Raw genomic sequence first — 21,084 nt, 5'->3', positions numbered from 1 at the left:
TAGTGAAAATGTGTGAAGGCAATCTGAAACAATCTTTCTTATGTGCTTAAGTGCTACAGATGAATGGGATTGCATGTTATGGGATGCAAAAGAGAGTTTTATGGGGCACCTGGACTGTCCCGTCAGGTGATGCGTACCTGTGGGGATCCTGGGTTGGTCAATTTTGCCTCTGGGGGTTATAGTGGTCACTTTACACATCTTTACCGCATCCTTCCCTTCCACATCCTGGCTTCTGAAAGAAAAAGAAAAGGAAAGAGTGGTTTTATTGGTAAATCCAAAATACTGTGCACCGAACAGAGTACAATAATCTCTGTTCTGATGAAGAGAGGGATTTGATGTCATAACAGAAGAAAGTTTACACAAAGTACACAGTTGGCTGTAAGAACAGTTAAACTGTCGCAAAATGACCAGCAGACACAAAAGGGCTCTCTTTTTATTAAGTGTGTCAAAAGTTTAATTTGTCTGACAAAAGCTTGCATGCCAGTTTAGAGTCTGGACATTAGAAGGAGGCATGTACGAAAGCAGGAACACGAAGCATGGACTCACTTCCATCCCCCCAAAAAAAGCTCCCCAGTCACTCACTGGCAGGCTGTTCATCATTGCAGAGTACACACTAGGTGGCGCCCCATACATACGCGTGCACACACACAGAAACAGAGACACTCAGACATGCACACATGCGCACGCACATACAGACACACATACACACGCACATGCACACACACACACACACACACACACACACACATACAGACACGCATACACACACACACACACACACACACACACACGCACACTAATACACACACACACATACATACATACAGACACACGCGCGCACACACACACAGCAGTGGGACTCACGCGTTGCTCAAGATGCTGGAGACTCTGGCGCAGGCCTTACTGACGGGGTCCCAGGCACAGAAGGGGTCCCGGGACAGCACACATTCGGCACAGCTCCAGTAGTAGGAGCAGTTGGACACAGGCACCTGGACAACACCGTCAGAGGTGCCCACAAAGACCACGCCCTGCGGACCAGGCACGCACAGAATTCCCGCTCAAATCATCAATAATCTCTTACATATTCCATGACTTTTCAGAGAAATTCTCAGGAAGAATGTAGAGTATCCTAGCATTGGTGCATAAATAAATCAGAACTACAGGGCTACTTTTATGAGGTGAATTTAGAATATTTTGAAGTGGTGTGCCCGAACTTTTTGATTGGTGCATCTCTACAAAGGTAAACACTTCACTTCCAGTGACTTTGGGAAATGAAATGAAATTAGAAACCAATGAATTGTCCAATTTGTCAGCACCATCAGTACAGAGGCATTAGATTTGTTTAGTCACATGAAGATATTCATTAAAAAGGCACGTTTTTCTTTGACAGATTGGCCGATTTTCAAGGGACAGTAAGATATTTGACCGCTTCCCATGATGCAATTATTCTGAAGGATTGTGGGAACAGTGCAGACAAAAGCCCAACAATCAGCATCCAGATTAGCTCAGTAACCTAGGCCACTCCCCAAGTGGAGACGGGAGAAACACAAAGATCACTGGGGGGGGGTGGGGGGTTTGGGGGGGGGGGGTCTCAGAGGGATAATCTGGATTAATACCAAAACCAGGGCTGGGACGTCCCGTTCCGGGATACATGCCTCCTGTGGTTATCCTATGCAAAATTCAAGGCCATTTTTATGAGCCAAAAATAAAAAATAAATAAATCAGAAACACTGTTTTATGGAGAACTGTGCCTTAACAACATTTGTGCTTCAAAAATATCTCTGAAGTCTGAGTTTGTAACAACGGATTTTTGATTGTTCGGGACAAAATATTTTCATCACCCAAGAAAAACAACTTGCACAAACCCAAAGAAAATGCTACCGTAATTGCATTTCATGCATGTTACATTTTATAATCAGACCGTTATTTTTCCTTACATAACAGTACTCTCTCTCTCATTAAAACAAAGTTTCGCCCATAAATTTTGCACAGAATAAACAAGAACCTTTACATAAATAATATGTTTATATAACCAGATGCTGTGGAAACCCTCCGGCCAACCTCCAGGAATCCTTCCGACAGCATTCAATCCAAATATACACAGAGGAACTGAGGTCTATGTACACAAATGAATAAGCTCATGTACGCCGTGAGCCTGTTAGCCTGATAGAAACATTAAAACGCTGCTATCTGATTCAGCCACTGATTCTGAACAATCACCTGCACAATCAGCAGGTATGTGTTTTCAGTTTTGAATGTGATTATTATTATAAGGGCCATTAAATTTGCTGGCTCCCACATGCTAGTGCACAATGTCAGACTGTTAGCAGAGATTCCTGCAACCCTGTTCTTCATTTAGTCCCCTCCCTGACACCCCCCCCCCCACCCTCCCAACCTATGTGGCCCTCTCCGCCATCTGTGTCTCCAAGGAGACGGGGAGGTCACGTGGCCACCGTGAGCAAAGATTAACAATCTGTGCAACACGAGACACTCAAAAAGCCTTCTGCCACTTCTACGGAAGACCTCACTGTCTCTCTCACTCCCTTTCTCCCTTCCCTTCTCTCCCTTTCGCTCTGAAAAGCAGAAGGAATTCAACAGAGCAGAGGAAAGAGGCAGAAAGTAAAAATTAGAGGTGAGGAATTAGAAGGATATGTTTATTAGCAGGGAGTGGGCGAGAGGAGGGGGGGATTTCTTTGTGACTGAGGAAAAAGGGTGGAGGGGGGTGAACTGGTAGAAAGGGCAGGTGGTGCTGCAGTACCTTTGTGATGGAGAGCAGGAGGCTGTTCATTGGCTGAGGTTGTTGGAAGACCTGCACCTCCTCAATGATGTGGGGGGGTCCCTCGTCCAGCAGCACCACTTTGTGCAGGAAGCCGGACTCTGGGAAACGATAGCGCTGTTAAATGCGCTGGATGTTGTGCGAAAACAGCAAAAGCCAACCAGTAATGCAAGAAAAAGTGGGCAAAAAAAAATACTGGTGAGAGAAATATGGATGAAGATTTTCTTTAAAAATTAAAAATAAAAGTACAGAGAAAAAGAAAACGGAACTGTGAAGCGCAGCGACAATAATGTAAAGAGAACAGTCAAAACGTTCGCATGACACACACATGCTAGCACAATGCTAAAATGCTAACGTGACGCAAGCATATTAGCACGATGCTAATGCGTTAGTATGGCGGTGAGCACCCGTTCGTACCGGTGAGCAGGAAGAGCACCGTGTAGTCCCGGCCGTTGGCCCCGCGGGTCCTCTGGGCCGCGATCCGGCTGTAGCGCTGGTCAGGTGACATCAGGGCCGGGCGCCCCCCCGCGGGGCTCACGTTCTTGTCCGCCAGGAAGTTCTCCTTCACGAACCTCAGGGCGCTGTCTGACGCCGCGTGCAGTCCGCACTACGGAGAAGAGAGGTCGCCTGAGCATCAGCAATCCAGTCATAGATGTAGACATCACACAGAACGACAGGGACAGCAGTTACTCAGGCATTACTAATCAAGTCAAATCAAATCGACTCATGTATGTTGGCACTGCAGAGAAAGAGGGAGCGAGGTATTCTACGGACTCATTTACTCAGATGTTGGCATGGGAATAAAAGATGGCATTAATCGGGCGTTACAAATCCACCCCGATCAAGCAGCCCCCTCAAACAAAGGCAGCCAGGAAGGCATGACTAATTGACTGCTGATTCTGCAAGGCAACAAGAATTATGCCAAGCAAGGCGCCTTATCTCGACTCACAATGTACAAAGAATGGATCAAGTATACATAACTAATCTCATAGGATGCAATAAATCAGTGGTTAAAAAAGCATATAAAATGCATCTTTAAATGAGCATTTCATCCAAAAACTAAAGTAAGCTATGTTTCCACTTACCCAGAGTACTATATATATATATACATCCAAATAGTTTGGCTGAGGTTTGATGAGTTTTCTAGATATCCGTTGCAGCTCACCCTGATACATCCAACCTCAAGGGACCCATATTTGTGTGGCACTCAACGTGCCAAAAATGTACATTCGAGGAACTGAACAATAACATCTCTTTCCAAATATAATGCCAAGGTAACTCACGAACATCCACAGAGCTTAATTTGTCCAGTTTCATCGAAAACTACTTTCTGCGAAGAACGGCAACTGTGAATATCCACGCAAAGTCTCAACCAAAGCATGCCAGTATTCTGGGGCGCTGTGTCAACGTTGTTTTAACATTCTTATGACGTTGTTTGATCATTCTTATGACCTTTTTAGCATTGTTTTAACAATGACTGTCTAGATAGTAAGTGACTGGGTAAGTGGAAAAACAAGCATTGATTTCATTTCTGGGCAAACTGCCCCTTTAAGTTCTCCTTTGTTTGGAAATCATTCATTGGCCTTTAAGGGGATTTAGCCTAAACCGCCCAATAACCATAAATCTGTTCTTGGAACATTTCAGTTCAGGAAATGAGCCGATTTTGAATTACTGAACCGAGAAAGGTCAAGGATGTTCTATGAGGACTTCTAAATCAAAATATAGAATCTTTGGTCCAAACTCAACAAAATTGACGTGAAATTGATCCCAGTGAATCTAAATAAAACCCAACAGCCAGCCCCTGGCGGGACACAGACCTCTCCTGGGTTTGCGACCTTCTCCTTAAGCCGGGTGCTCCAGCGCAGCGTGTCCCGGTTCAGCACCTTGTAGTTCCCCGAAAAAACCGCCTTCACGTCCCCGAGCCGAAAGGAGCACACCGCCGACTTCCCCGAGTTCGAGGCCCTGCGGGGGACAGACGGACACGAGCGGTCACAGACGTGCGGCTGAGCGACAAAATCTTCACCTCTTCACAAACACCGTACTAAGCTTGCTTTATTATTTAAAAAAAAAAAAACAGCCTCACCAACAAGTAGGACCTGCTTTATAACTCACGCTACGGAACAGATTCTTATTGTCATGATGTCATTTCCTGTTAGCTGAAATGTACGTGTTGACGTTTGACAACGTGACCCAACATATCCCACAGCTGTCATATTTTCCTCTGTGCCGCAATTGGAGAGTCAATGAAAAGACATATTTCTGCGGGGCTGTACATCAGCACAAGGTTACATTTCGACCGTCGGTGCGTTGTGCTCTCTCACCACTGCGAGCCGAAGATGCCGTAGAACCGGGTTTCGTCGTCAGTGGCGCCCTCCGGTGGTGGGAGGGTGACGATGTCCAGGAGGACGTTGTAGGGCAGCTCGCCCTCGGCCTGGCACAGGAGCTGCGCTTTGGCGAAGGTGGTCCAGCGCTTCTGCAGGGTACGCTGCCCGCCCTCGTCACTCTGACCCGAAAAACACGCGCTCTCTTAGACTCACAAAACCACTGCACACTAAACAACACACAAGTCGATCTCCAATCCCTTATGAAAATGGAATAGACTGCAATATACATGGTAAATACATCGATAATGTTTCACAGAAGTGTAATATACTGCAATATATTATAATGCCAACAAAATGTGAATTAAGTAATATACTGTAATATATAGTACATAGTAATATAATAAAGTACATACAGTAATATGTATACTGTATAATGTAAAGTGTTGCATAATATTGATAGCATTCATTATTACTTGCAGTATGTTGCATTTGCATAAGGGATACCGCCCTGCCTCTAAAGATAACTGGCCATGTCACTCTGTGTAAGACAATCTTAAAAACAATGAAATTAAGGAATCTGGCCATGAATAAAGAAATTTATATAGAAATTTATAAAGAAATATATATATATGTGTGTGTGTACAGAATATGTAATTGAATATATAACCCAACAGGAGTATGCATAATTGAATATATAACCCAACAGGAGTATATGTAATTAAATATATAACCCAACAGAAGAAAGCTGTATCGGGGGGAGGGGGCAGCCTTACCGTGCAAACCTGGGCGACTCGAGGCACGGTGATCTTCTCGATGAAGTCGTACTCCTTCCCCTCCTCGCTGAAGAAGAAGTAGACCTTCCCCTCGCTGGGGATGTAGGCCGAGCTGATGAAGGTGGGGTCTGGAGGGGGGGGGGGGGGGGGGGAACAGGGGTCAGAAAGAGCGACCGGCAGCTTCAGAGAGGCATTCTGCCCCAAACCATCCCCTCAGTGACTCTCGTAGTCAGCCGTTGGTGACATCACAGTAAGTGGCCAAAGGCAGAGCAGTTCAGAGGTGAGGAGGGCTGAAAAGCCTTCGGGTTTAGGCAGCACACTAAAGTCAATCATACCACATTAATGCACCTGCACCTCATGCAAAGCTAAGCATTATGGGATAGCCCTAGCAAACTGGGTATTCCAGAATCCCCATAAAACCCGTAGATCATTTCCGTGATTGGTCAGGGGATGTCACATTGGGTGTCTGGGCCAATCAGAGGCAAGCCTTCTCCAATGAAGCCTGAAGCCTCCCTCCTTTCGGGGTCACCTTGGGCGGAGGAGGGAGGAATCGCCATGGAGACGCTTACCTTCCAGCCAGCCCAGCGTGTCGTCCAGCCTCAGGTCCACGTGGTTCCCCTCCCCCAGGTAGCGGGAGATGACCGGCCGGTTCCCCTGGTAGTCCGCCACCGTGCCGGTGTACAGCTCTCCATCTGAGGAGACGCATCACGCTCAACACCGGACACTATTGGGCCACGACAACCCTCCTTTTCAGTGACCGTCAGGTTTAACACATCACTGCATTCCTCACCAGCCGTCAGGTTTAACACATTACTGCATTCCTAACCAGCTCTCAGGTTTAACACATTACTGCATTCCTCACCAGCTGTCAAGTTTAACACATTACTGCATTCCTAACCAGCTGTCAGATTTAACACATTACTGCATTCCTCACCAGCTGTCAGATTTAACACATTACTGCATTCCTCACCAGCTGTCGGATTTAACACATTACTGCATTCCTCACCAGCTGTCAGATTTAACACATTACTGCATTCCTCACCAGCTGTCAGGTTTAACACATTACTGAATTCCTCACCAGCTGTCAGGTTTAACACATTACTGCATTCCTAACCAGCTGTCAGATTTAACACATTACTGCATTCCTCACCAGCTGTCAGGTTTAACACATTACTGCATTCCTCACCAGCTGTCAGGTTTAACACATTACTGCATTCCTCACCCGCTGTCAGGTTTAACACATTACTGCATTCCTCACCAGCTGTCAGGTTTAACACATTACTGCATTCCTCACCAGCTGTCAGGTTTAACACATTACTGCATTCCTCACCAGCTGTCAGGTTTAACACATTACTGCATTCCTCACCAGCTCTCAGATTTAACACATTACTGCAAGCTAAAAAGGTTTGCCCATTGCACTTATCGGACCCGTGCAAAAATTAATAGATCAGACGTTAAAGAAGTAGATGGCTCATAAGAAAATTAGCAGAAGAAGACTAGGTCCTAAACTATCTGCGTCACGTTTGTACCCTGCACTCTTAATCATGTTAAATAAAATAACTTTAAACATTCATTAAAGAACTGAGCTTGAGTGCGAACCTTCTACCACTTTTCTACCTCATTACTGCACAAGAATTTTCAACAGGCCAAACTCCAAATCTAGAACTAAGAAACCAGACAGGATGGAGGTCACTCAGATAAAGTGACTGATGAGGATACGCTGAAGAGCCAATGGGAGCGCACCGCTGCACTAGCGCGCTGACCCGTCTCGATAAACCGCGAAGGGTTGGGGGTTAGAAGAACCGGCGAGCGTTCTGCGGTGCCGCGCGCAAGGCAGCAGGGCGGAGCTAGCGGTTCAGCGCGCAGCACAGCGCAGCGACTGGTTCCCACGCCAACGGCGGAGAGATGAGCCGATCAGGCCTCGGGCGGTAAGAGGATTAATCAGGCCCTTCGCCTCACGCCGGGGAATAAATCAGCATTATGTCGAGGTTGCGTGCCCCCCCCACCCCCCCTTGACCACACCCACTCATTCGGCCCCGCCCACCCTCACTCAGCCTCAGAGCCCAGGCGACTCGTCCAAAATGCGCCCTCTCTCGCCCTTCAGCCGTTTCCCCTCACAGCGTCTCCTAGGTTACGTTCGAAATGCCGCTCTCCTCTTTGACCCGCCTTCACTGAGATGACGTGATTGGCTTAACCCTTTAAGGTGTAACATCACAAACATATGATTGGAAGGTTCGTTACTGAAAAATCTCTACTTGCAACTGAGAGGAATGGAGTTCTAAGGCTGCCTTAGAATTTAGAATTCAGAAAAAGCATTTTTTTAAAAATCTATTCTATAAGGGGTTGAAAAAAAAAAAGTTTAGAGCTGCACCGTTTTGGCCAGCAAAGCGGTATGAGCACCGGGGCGCTACGCTAACTCCGGCCTCCGCTAACTCACCGACGATGATGGCGGTGTTCCTCTGGTACGGGTCATACGGGCAGCGGCCCCGCCCCTCGTCCGGTTTCCTGCTAGGGCCATTGACGGAGGCGAACGCGTGGGAGTCCTGAAAGACGAAAACAGAGAGAAAGTCACGGTGACCCGGGTCAGGACGTTTTCGTGGGAACGGAACAGAATGTTTAGCTTTTTCTGGACCCTGAACAAAAAGGACAAGAAAAGAAGAAGAAAAAACTGCAGTGTAAATTCCACACACAGCTACGATGAAGTCTCGAGGCTGCCCTCTTCTGATGGGAGTCGGACACTGCGACCCTCCACATGGTGAGCCAACCAGTGGCTTTCGTTTATATTTATATTTACATTTAATTGCAACACATCCGTTCACGCAGGCAGACAGTTTCATGAGGACACACGCTTACGAGGCTGAGTCGGATTATGTGTTTTTGCTCAAGGGCACAACGGCACTGCCTCACCCGAGAACTGAACTGGCAAGCCCTGGGCTAAAAAAGCCCAGTTCTTCAACCTTTATACTACATGACCCCCCCCCCCCCTCCCAAAAGTCCCCACCCCCACAGCGTCCAGCACCATCAGCCTCATAACATCACGCGAGCAGCTCCAGAGCAGCAGTGTCCTCACGCAACCCACGCCACGGCGGGTGCACACCGGTCTCCCGGGGCAACCGGGGTTGACGGCGCGTGTGGACATCGCACAAATTGGTCACGCACAGCCGATCTTCAGACGGACTAGCCCTCTGTAAACAACCCACTGCGGGACAGGCAAAGGCGAAACTCCAGCAACGTCATGCGTGTAGCGCATGTATTAGATGTGGCAATTTAGCAGTTCATTTAGTGCATTTTAAATTTGAGATTTACAAAGGCAGAGAGAGAGAGGAAGAAAAGAGAGAGACGTTTGTTAAAGATGACGAATGACTGCTCTCTGTAAAATATCAGTAGTGCATCTCACAACTACCCATTTAAAGAGGCAACTTAAATAGGATCTTCAGATTAGGAAACTTTCTAGCTTTGTAGAAGCTTTCAACAAAAGCAAATGCATGTTTGAAAATGAACCCTAGGGCAACCATTTTGTTAGCAATGCCAATCGCACATCAGGTCATTGGCCGTTGTAGGTGCCTTTTTAAATAAGGTAAGGATGGGCCAACCAAACACTTTCCCTGGGTTTAAGCCCTTTGTTTCAATTTATGGGTGGGGCTTAAAGGGAAGGGGCGGGGCTTACAATGTAGGTGCATCGGGGGCTGAAGGCGAAGGTTCCGCAGGCATACATGTGGGTGGAGTTGAGGAACTGCAGCACTCGAATGAAATTGTGGCAGTCAATCTGAAGGGGCAAACAGGGGGAAAAAAGGTTAAGAACATACAGGCATCCCACAATTCCATGCATCCAACTGCTGTCACCACAAATTCCACAGACCGACCACGTCCTCAGTTCTGTATTCTTAACATTGAAAGTCCTAAACGGCCGAAACTGAAACGTTCCAAGTGGGGCGTGGCAAAGTACAGCACAACCAATCAACAGACGCTTCTCTGCTGAAGCACACAGCACAGAAGCAACACAGGAGATGACTGCTTCAGCCTATCACTGCCTGGACACACAGAGCAAGATAAAAGGATTAATAGATTACCAAAGATCCTCTATAGTAACCAGATGTTCAACTACTACGCTTCTTTTTGTCCCCTCCATTTCTTTACTCAAGTGGGTTTCTGGTTGATAGCAGGAGTTTACAGTGTAACATGACCAGCTGGAGGACAAGCTGATTGCCTTTGCCCTGTTTGCATCCATAGCAACTTAAAGTGAAAGGAAGCCAGCTGAGCTCATCCAATCAAATATCTAGCTAAGTCAAACACCCTATTACAGAGCCCATGTGTAAATGACCCTCTGAGCTGATTGGCTGTTTCAAATGATTTTTTATGGCTTTATGTTTCCATTCTTAGGGCTGGTTACGGATGCAGTCTGTACGCATGTAACACTCGTACTCGGTCCTATTAACTTGCTAACCAAGAGCCATAATGAGAACTGGGAATGCTGTTAACCAGAACTGGTACAATTGTTCATATTAATCCTGTTTCTCCTATAACGTAAGTCACTTTGAATAAATCAGTATAGCACAATGTAATGTAAACTGAAAATAAAAAATCCTTTTTTTAAATATGAAGTAAAAAGAGCAGTGAAAACGTCATGCTGGACTGTGGTCCTCCAGGACCAGGAACAGTCAAGGTTTGTGATCATAGTTACAGTCTCAGTCAGTCACAGGCACAGCCAGTCACAGTTACAACTGGTTGTAATCAGTCACATTAGTCACATTCGATTACAGTCCATCAGTCACAGTCAGTTACAGCCTGTCATAGTGAGTCACAGTCTGTCAGTCACAGTTTGTTACAGTCATAGCCAGTCACAGTTACAGTCGGTTGCAGTCAGTCACACCAGTCAAATTCGATCAGTCACACCAGTCACATTCGATCCCAGTCCATCAGTCACAGTCAGTCACAGCGTGTCATAGAGAGTCACAGTCTGTCAGTCTCAGTTTGTTACGGTCACAGCCAGTCACAGATACAGTCGGTTGCAGTCAGTCACATTAGTCACATTCGATTACAGTCCATCAGTCACAGTCAGTTACAGCCTGTCATAGTGAGTCACAGTCTGTCAGTCACAGTTTGTTACAGTCACAGCCAGTCACAGATACAGTCGGTTGCAGTCAGTCACATTAGTCACATTCGATCACAGTCCGTCACAGTGAGTCACAGTCACAGTCCGTCAGTCACAGTGAGTCACAGTCAAAGTTTGTTACAGTCACAGTCAGTCACAGTAAGTCGGTCAGTCACAGTGAGTCACAGTCCGTCACAGTCACAGTACATTACAGTCACAATCAATCACAGTTACATTTGGTCACAGTCAGTCACAGTCATTCAAATCAGTTGCAGTCACAGTCAGTCAGTTACAGTTGATCACAGTCAGAGACGATCACAGTCAGTCAGTCAGTCACAGTCACAGTTACAGTTGATAACAGTCAGTCAGTCGCAGTCAGTCGCAGCTACAGTTGGTAGCTGTCACCTCTTCCCCCTTACCAATTTCTTTCCCTTCATGGAGCAATCATCCAAGTCTGTGGAAGAAGGGACCCAGTCCAGCTGGAAGAGAGAACAGGAGGAGGGGACAAACGTCAGGACCCCGGGGCCTCAAAACGGCAGACCCAGTTTAAACGCTGCAGCCTCAAAGGCAGCACACAGAGAGGACCATTTAAAAGCAGCACTGCAGGTCATTTTGACAGCCCTTTTGGTAGATGGCTGTCTATCCAAACGAGAGTGTGTCTAGGTGTGGGTGTGGGAGTTTGGATTATACAGCTAGAGCCAAATGAGGCAATTTAGACATACACACAACGCAACAGACCACAACTTAGCACTCTGTGGAAAGTGAATCTTCATAATTACCGCTAAACCAGTCGAGGTTTTAGGAAACTGACTGATGCAGAAGAATCAGCTTGGGACATTTTATTTCGGTTCATCATTTTAATCGAATACAGGAGACATTCATGGCATTTACCAAAAAAAAACCCCAAAAAAGTCAGATCCTCAATTCATGTTTTTTCAGTTCACTTTTTTTGCTAAAAAATCTTCCATTTGGTTTCATGTTCACAGGAAAATTTTTGCTCCATCCCCACCCCTTCAGTTCAGCAGCCATTAAACTGACTTGCATTCAAGTACAAGTTTCCATTCAGGCTGATGTTTTTGTTGCAATTCCCCATCTGAGTTGCTAGCCTGCAAAGACAATTTATGACCTGGCGCTGGAGAACATCCATCCACCTCCATCTGCACTGAGCTCAGGCCAAAACAGGAAACGCCCCCGCCCATCGCCCCCTTAAAAGGCCCACCCACCTTCTGCTTCAGCTCCATGACGCCCGGCTCCCTCACGTCCAGTGAGATCACGGCATCGCGCGCGCCCACAAACAGGGTCTCGCCGTCCTGGCTCAGCAGCAGCGTGGTGGTGTTCCTAATGTCGTCGCTGTCGAAGACGGAGAGCGATCTACCGGGGCTTCCTGGGAAAAGAGCGGGGGGGGGGGGGGGGGGGGGGGGGAATAGGCGGTCAGCACAACAGCGCCTGCAGCCAGAATATGTCAGCTCTGACCTTTAACCTTTTCCCTTCAACAACCTGCTTTCAACAGCCAATTGAAATAGCAGAAACCTTGGCTGAAATCTAATCAACCACGTGACCATTAAGCAACTCTGGAATAGCTGTATGTAGCACTGTGTTTTTCTAACATCTCCCTCCTTTTTCCTTGTTTTTACAGCCTTTATATCTCACTAATTTCCATACCTCAGCCATAAAACATATATATTGTGCTGACGGAGATGCATCAGCCTTGATTATATTCCCCTCTTGCATGCTTTTCCATGGTGCAGTGTACAACTCCCACCAGCAGAGGGTAGTCACGACACTAGAAGACTGCGTGCACGATTTAGTTACACGCCATCTTTTATTTGTTTTCTGAAACGGACGGAAACATTCTGTTTACAAAAACATTGCCCCGAGTGCGTGTGTGGTTCTACTAACTGTTGGGTAAAGCAGAATCTCGCTACTATCCCCAGTCTGGACTTTTTCATCTGTTTTGACTTGACAAAGTGTTCCACTGTGCAATAAGTCAAGTGACCGTCAGCAGGGGCAAAACATCTTCCCTGGGGGGGTGACTGCTGGGGGGTGACCGGACCGCTGTTTAAAAAACTAACAGTTATTAAAATTTTCCTCTGTTTTTTGTGGTTTAAAAAAAAAATTAACACAAAAAACTCCCACACAGGCACACCCACAAGACAATAAAAATACAATTTATCTTCATTATATAACTTTAAAAAATAACTTTTGTTTTTTGGTCCTCTTAGTACCACTTCCGAATAAACACAAATCGATTATATGTTTTTGGTATCAAACTAAGATCACTGTAAGATGAATGAGGAACTTGAATTTAATTCAAAGCAATGCGATATTTGAATGTGCTGTTGCAGATAACTCCCTGGGTTGAATATTTGAATAATGGAATGGTGAATTTCTTTCTCTAAGCACAGGACAAACCCCCAGATACTTTTATGCAAATGGTACAATGCTGGGTAGTGATGTGCATTCTCTCTCACCTTCAGGCGGGGAAAAAAAAGAGTAACATGTCTGAACATCCTGTTGTTTTTTCAAGGCTTCTCAGCTCTCCTTGCAGAATGCCAATGAGAAATAGTACGACTCAGTTCCTTCCTCTTTTCAGGTCAAAAACAAATACATTTCAACACTGACCTGACTGAACGAGTAGTGATGCTGTGGCAATGTTCAAATAGCTTAATTTTTCCAAGTATAATCCAGAGGATTAACTGGCTTAATTGGTGCCCTCAAGAGAGACTGGTTTCACAAGTCAAACTTTTCAAGACGCCAAGCCAACAAAGTGTTTGTCAGCCAAGTAATTCTGTCTCCAGAATTACACAGGGAGCCATTTACAGTTCCAGACATTGTTTACAAACCAAAGTTGCAAACGACTAATTACACAGACAAAACACTGCATGTCATCTTGTATATTCAGTGCCATCCACCAGAAGTACCCATAAAGAGTCACCCAAACAGGCGACAGTAACTTTTCTATCGGGATAATCTTTTAACGACTGACCTCTCAAGCAGCCATGACACTTCTATCACAGAAAAAAGACACTGCCCTGACAGGACGGCCTCTGTATTGGGACTGCTCCAGGAATTATCTGGGAGACTGCCCTGCAGGTACTAAAACACAACTGATCCCCGTCCCCCACCTCAACCTTGATGCGACAGTCAGCCATATTTAGAGTTCTCAGGGAAGCTGCACAAGCGGGGTTTTGGCCTCTCTCACTTTCCCCCGTCCACACAGGCGACCTTTGCCTTTTTTTTGGCACACCGTAGCCTTGTGGCTGGATATCCGCACCCCGGAGCGCTATGCCCCCCCCCCCCTCCCCGCCCACCTGCGTTCTCTATGTTCGCCCGGGCAGAAGGGTTTCGCTGCTTCACCCAGCGCAGGGACCTCAGTCGTCATGGCGATCTCTGGAGCGTTTCAGTCACTGATTGGCTGCAGAGAACACGTCCTTTTTTCCCCACAGAGACTGACTGGCTACTGAATGACAGGAATCCTGTAAGACCTGCAGACACCGCTGAGCCTCCAAGACTGGAGCTTTGCATTAACACTCTGCTTTAACACTCAGAAATAACACCGCTGAAGTTAAAAATCCCTGTCCCCTTCTCTTAATGGTGCTCTGTTTGTGGTTTACACACTGGTGGACCGGTAAGCAACGCTGCTGTGCAAGCTACTCTGTGTGATCCTATAGCAGGGGTATAGCAATCTTATCTGAAAAGGGCCGGTGTGGGTGCAGGTTTTTGGGTTAGCCTACCACTGCGATACCTGACTCTTCCTGGTCTTCGATCAAGACATCGATAAGTAGAATCAGGTGTCTTAATGTCAGGCTAAAACTGTAACCTGCAGTAACCTATAGTATAGAGGCCTTCCTTTAATCGTTTAAGGTGTAAGACATGTGATTGGCATGTTCCTAACTGAACATTCTAATGCTGATGTAACAATAACTTCTGGTAACTGAAAAAAATGAAGTTCTAGAATACTGCCTTCAAATTTTGAAAAACATTCCAAAAAACCGACTCTTCAAAGGGTTAAAAAAAATAAAGAACTGCCGAACACAAGATGATCAAGATTAGCCCCGATTAAAAAGGATTACTTAGCTTTAAACCCAGGCCGGGAACCCAAAAGTAAACAACACGTCTCCTTCCCACCAGTCTGCCAGGGGTACACTCGGTTCTAACGCACTCCAGCAGGCCCCCTTTAAAGATCCCCACGGCGGGAGCGTGCCATAGAGTCTGCTCAGAAACACGGCGTTTGGAGCTGGAGCCCTATGGGGTTACAGCTTAATCGCTACGGCCACATGGGCACAACTTCCGAATGGGATGAGATCACGATCTCTGCCTTTCCCAGGAGGGTTTATGGCCTTGTGCGACGCAGTCCTCCGGCCACAAGATGGCGATACATCCCTCCTTGTGAAGCCGCCAGTTGAATAGCAGACATTGCTCACTAGCACCAGCGCGGTTGGCTCAAAGGGTTGGCTCCAGTGTGTTTCACCCACACATTTCAATGCATGTCAATGGGAACAATACTGTCAAAACACAAATTCAATAATTTTTCCCACTAGAAAATGCAGATGTATGTAGGGGTTTTTTTCTTTGCGTAATGTTTCCCCATGTGCCGATGTGTCAAGTTATTGTGTAAGTTTGACAAAACTGTAATATTTTGTGGACGAATCCGGGAGTTTACTCACTGCCAAGGCACTGTATCTCACGCGCTTAGTAGACAGCAGGACTTTATGCCCATATAAAGGTCCCCCATCTCCCTACAACACAGTCTCTGGCTCCAATCTGTTCAACATGTCGGTGCCCACAAACTACTCTTCCCAGGCTTCAAAGCGCTTTCCATTAAGCCCATGGAGAGTCAGTGGGTTTGGTCACAGTGACTTTGTCCATATTTTGTCTACAGTCTATGCAGGGTTTCCGCCAGTGTATTGCAAGCCCGGCGGCCCGCCGGGCCTAAGTTGACCACCCGCCGGGCCTAAGCATCGGGGAATTAAGAAAAAAAAATGTTTTAATGTATTTTTAATGTTTTTTAAACTACAGTTACAGTGGGGCGGCTCGGTTGGAAAGCTCCCCAGCGACATCTGTTGGTTTAAACATGAACGCACTATAGGAAAACAGCAGGTCTGAGATCAGTGTTCTTTACTCTCAATGTGCGTAGTGACGTTCAACACTTGACGCTTCCAACTATCACAAGCTAACGTTACCTAGCAATCCACCATTTCTTATTTAGAAGGCTAACTAACCTCGTTACGAGCTGCGTTATCACTTCATCTCACCAGTAAGTACATTCTTTTTATATTAACTTAAGCAGTGTGTAGGTAACGTTAAACGAATAGCATTAGTGTAATATTCGATACATTGTAACATTACATGACCTATTAATCGCCATCAAAATAACGACTTCACTTGTTTATTAATAACGTTAGCTTGATGACATTGATGTGCACGACAACGTGGTCATTTAGCTAACTTAGCTAGCTAGCCAAACAGTCAGTAACATATTTTGTTGTTGTTGAAATGTGCCCAGCATTCCAAGGCTGTACGTTGTTGTAAGATTCAGTAGCCAATCAGTAGGCTGTGTTGTGCATATCCCGCTCTTACAGCTCGTTTCCAGCCCAAACCACTGTAAAGAGAGCAAACTTTTTTTTGTCAGTGACATTTCCTTCTGACATCTACGACGGCAATCGCGACCACAACATTTATTTTGCCTTTTTGTATAGCTATTTCCATGGATAAAATCGCATTTATTATTATTATTTATTGGTAAAAACATTTACTTCATATCCAGTGCGACAGCCAACTACTTGCACGTTTCATGACGTGTGTAGCCATTTAGTAATACGTTCGCATTTCAGGCTAGAAAATAACCTGTTAATCCAGAGAAATTGCTGAGTTGTCTTAGAATCTTTATCGCAACAGAATGTATCAAGGCTGGCAGCCCGGATCAAATTTGTTGTGACAGCTGCCGTCCAAAACAAACACCTGAGAGAGGCTGCCTGCGTGCGTGCCTCCCCCAAGGCGTTACGTTACATTGTTTTGCAATGCGCAGCTGTCGTAAAATCATGTGGGCTTCGATTATCGGAATCAATAAGCTCTGAGGCATACGATTCCAATGAATAGGACAAGTTGGAACCGGTTCTCGTTTCCCATAAATGTGCCCAGCATTCCAAGGCTTGTTGTGAGATGCAGTAGCCAACCAGGACTTGAATACAAGTTTTTTGTAGAGTGCAAAAACTTTGATATTATTTATTTTAATTTAATTTATTTTGTTGTTGTTGAAAACACAGCATTCCAAGACTGTGTATTGTTGTCAGATTCTTTGTAAGACTCTGCTATGCTGTAAATAGTTGTTGATTTTTAAAAAAAATGTGTGTTGAATAAATGACTTATTTATAACAACATTCACATTACATAGTCATATTTTTTAATCTTTAGTCAGCTTTTAGCACTGACTTAATGTAGGGCCCTATGGAATCTGTGTTATAGCTTTTTTAAATTCTCAATTCCGCGATTCCGTCCGTGATTCTGTTATCACATAAACTATAGGGCCCTACCTTAATGCTGCCATCAGTCTGTCGCTGGCCCGCACCAGGCCCCCGTCAAAAGATACCGGGCCTAACAACTTTTCTGGGTTAAACCCTGCTATGGTAGAGATCGGTCAACCACTGCTTAGACAATTAATTACATTTAAGTGGTTAGTCTCTTCTGTATAATACTGCGCTGCCAGCTTGCCAAACAATGCAGTTCTCCAATATTGCTGTTCAAGAACAATCTATTATATGTTAGCCTACCATATACCAAAAAAATGTATCATAAATGCTGTCCCATTTATATCTGAACAGCATAAATATCCTCCATTAAATTTGATCATTTTTCATTAAGGCGGCCAAAATGCACCGTTTTCTTATGCTGAGAATTTGAGAGTGTGGCGCAACACAAGCGCACGCGCGCGCGCGTGTGTGTGTGCAATGCGCGGGCGTCTGTTTGTGCACGCAAGCGGTTGAGAGGGAAGCGCACGCAAAACCACGGTAACCGTTCTGGAGCCACGGTAACAATGCCAGCGGGCGTATAAATGTACATATTGTTTTGCGGACAAGAGAGCCCAGCTCAGGACGCTCACGCTATTATTCAGAGAAACAGCTTCGGAAACCCGGAGACCGTTCGTTTAGATACTAAATACTTCTTTTATATGGCATAATGCTGCTTGAAGAGGAAATACTTGCTTAACTAGTTCCTCTCACGTAGGCAAATACAGAAAACGGGAATAGAAACATATCATCACCACCCTGTGCATCCTCCAGTCACTGCCGGGACATCCGACAGAATTTCACATCACATTAACCATTTAAGATTACAAATATGCGATTAATGTTCTTAGTGGAACATTAACGCAACACAAGGACAAGTTGTATTGTAACCAGAAGGCACGACAAGACAGATAACATCTTACACAGTGATACAGTACCAATGACATCGTCCAAAAGGAAGGAATCTTAATACACACCTTTTGACAGTTTTTACCTAGGTGTTTTTCTTTCTTTCTTATTTACATTTTATTAATGTTCATTTGTTTTTATTTCTGTATTTATGTTAATACTATTATTGCCGCTTTTTACTCCCTTGGTTTTATTTTCTTTTAAATCAACCACCATTCGAATCCTTGTTTAACTAAGCTGTTATCTGACCTTGTTTGTAGTTTTGCTGTTGTTGCTATCACTGAGTAATCAAATTTTAGTTCTATCCCTTCACTTTTGTTACCTAAAACGCATTTAGTCGCACCTGTCGTATGAAATGTGTGCTTTGCGAATAAAGTTTGGAAATGAAACTGAAGGAAAGAAAGAAAGAAGAGCTATCTGAAGGGATCAGGGGAGCCGTGGTGCCGTCTGACGAGGTGAGTCTTCAGCGTGAGTCGGAAGATCGACGGGGTTTCTGCTCTTCTGAACGCAGTGCAATCTTAGGCTGCATTCAGACCAGATCAGGCAATGCGGCAAAAACGGCAGTCCTCCCATTCATCTGAATGAGGGTAGTGCTTTTAGGCTGCGGGAGTGGGGACCGCATGGGGTGCAGAAAAAACCGCAGCGGCCGTGCAGGAAGAAGTAGGACCAGAATCAACTTTTGCCGTAACGCAACCCGACGTCACGCTGCGGTGGCCAATCACGTCAGTTGTCAATCTCACGTAAGTTGTCATGCTGCGGTGGCCAATCTCCCAGTTGTGTCCTCGCTTGGTTTATTTCGTGTACCCAGCTTCGACGTCTGCGTCTGGCTTGCAGTCTACGCTGCAAAATAATGACAGCAAGTAGCTTCCCCCGGTGTGTGTCCATTTGTTTGAATTAGCAGACAGGAAATGGAGGGGGGGTGGGGGGGTTAAAGTTCACAATATGACGTCACACAAATGGGCCATGTAGTGACACGCCCACACCTCCGCACAACCCTGCGGGAAGGTGCCGCGTTGCCAGATCTGGTCTGAATGCAGCCTTACAGTTTTTTAGGGAAGCGAGCACAGCCAACATGCACCAGGTGAGCTGCCAGGAGAAAATCCTCGAACAAAACCCCCACATCGAGGAAACCGCGAGAAAGACACCAACGGCTAAAAAGCCACCAACGGCTAAAAAGCCACCAACGGCTAAAAAGGCGGCTCCCAACAGTCGCGTAAACCGCACGTTCAGAAATGCAGTACGGCGAAAGTGTGACCGGGGTACGGCGAAAGAGAAATAACTGTATAAAATGTGACGTCATCGCCTTCTCTCCGAATCTTTCCTCGGTCAGTTCGAGGAGGAGACGGCTCCCCTCGCTTGGATCAGCTGACCCGGACTTTTCAAGGTCACACTTGAAGGTCTCCCCCCCCCCCCCCCCCCCCTCTGCTAAGCCGTCAGTATAAACCGCCTCGTTGTTTAGACAAGAAACAGAGAAGCAACACGAGCTGTGGGGCTGTGACCTCTAACCGACGAGAAAAAGAAAAACAGACTTCTGTTTCTTTTCTCCCGCCCGAGATAGACTGAGACAAACAGCGCAATACCGGCCTCCCCCGCCTGATTGGTCCTCCACATCAGGTTAACAACAAACCTACCCCACCCCATGCCCACAAAAAAACCCCAAAAACGGTCATAATAATCCACAAACCACTTCAACAAATGAACACTTCGATCACCTTTCACCTTAAAGTAGTAAAGGGACCAATGAGGCAAGAGGATATTAAAAATGGGCGGAGACACAGCACAACCGTCAGTAACTCAGCTCCTTGAAAGTATGCACGCCCCAGTTTGGCAGGCTGCGTCAAACCCCTACATGCAATCCTGCATAATCCATGAGGGGTACACTGGGGGATACTGTCGGACAAAGCAAGGGCCACACGAGGTAAAAATCCAAGCCAACACCATCAGCAGTTCCCTCAGAAAGGATTGTTCAACAGCTCGTGTGTAATCTGAGCCTGAGATTACACTAAATGTGGCAAAAGTGTGCAAAAAGCTAAGCGTGTGCCTGGAAGAAGGGGTGTGCACTTGGACGCACGCACGCACGCACGCACGCACGCACGCACGCAACGCGCTCGCAGTCACGCACACCAGCCGTCCTTACTCGGTAAGAAGAGCAGGCCAGCTGACAGCCTGAGCGGACGCCGCACGTCAAACTTCCGCCAACCGGCGCGTCTTCGCGCGGAAACGAATCCCCGCTCACCCGCGATGACCCCGGGGACCGTGGGGTCAGAGAGGCGCGACGTTTTTTCAAACGAGCGACCCGCGCCGGATTCCACACTTCGCCGCCACAGCGCCGAGCGCTCTAGTCGAGAGCTTGCAAAGGGTCATGTGACGAGGCCGAATTCTGACTTCTGCGTGACGACGGCACGCAGGCACACAGAGAGCGAAGAGCACGTGGCGCTTGCAACAAAGATGCTCCACTCGCAATCCAGCAGCCTTCTCACACCCTCCAATCACGAGCAAGCGTGGAGAGCCAATCGCGGTGAATCCTACAGCCTTCATCCCTTTCAGGAAATCTAATAGCAACACTGACAACCGACAGCCCCAAACCGCACGACTGCTCTTCTGAACAGTGTCAACCACTTTCTCATTCACGGACTCCATGTGTAAACCGACTGTTAATCTATTGACCACACCAGCAGACAAACTGGAGGGGTGTTTTCCGGAT

The 21,084-nt window shown here is 46.3% G+C and overlaps 1 protein-coding gene across 4 annotated transcripts in view; it reads right to left on the bottom strand.

The window, feature by feature from the left end:
- Positions 1 to 21,084, bottom strand: part of LOC118233435 (semaphorin-4A-like) — a 44,202-nt gene that overhangs the window by 3,312 nt on the left and 19,806 nt on the right. For all 4 annotated transcript variants that reach the window (XM_035429211.1, XM_035429212.1, XM_035429214.1 and 1 more), the window contains exons 3-14: positions 12,189 to 12,349; positions 11,385 to 11,444; positions 9,541 to 9,639; positions 8,311 to 8,416; positions 6,443 to 6,565; positions 5,874 to 6,001; positions 5,098 to 5,279; positions 4,594 to 4,738; positions 3,194 to 3,383; positions 2,759 to 2,877; positions 865 to 1,028; positions 138 to 232 (exon numbers count right to left, since the gene is read on the bottom strand). In XM_035429211.1, coding sequence (XP_035285102.1) covers positions 138 to 232; positions 865 to 1,028; positions 2,759 to 2,877; positions 3,194 to 3,383; positions 4,594 to 4,738; positions 5,098 to 5,279; positions 5,874 to 6,001; positions 6,443 to 6,565; positions 8,311 to 8,416; positions 9,541 to 9,639; positions 11,385 to 11,444; positions 12,189 to 12,349 — 1,572 coding nt within the window. The remainder of the gene's footprint in view (positions 1 to 137; positions 233 to 864; positions 1,029 to 2,758; positions 2,878 to 3,193; positions 3,384 to 4,593; positions 4,739 to 5,097; positions 5,280 to 5,873; positions 6,002 to 6,442; positions 6,566 to 8,310; positions 8,417 to 9,540; positions 9,640 to 11,384; positions 11,445 to 12,188; positions 12,350 to 21,084) is intronic.

The sequence above is a fragment of the Anguilla anguilla genome, chromosome 8 (genome assembly GCF_013347855.1).
Source record: "Anguilla anguilla isolate fAngAng1 chromosome 8, fAngAng1.pri, whole genome shotgun sequence".
Taxonomy (NCBI): domain Eukaryota; kingdom Metazoa; phylum Chordata; class Actinopteri; order Anguilliformes; family Anguillidae; genus Anguilla; species Anguilla anguilla.
This window is presented reverse-complemented; position numbering and strand designations above follow the sequence as displayed.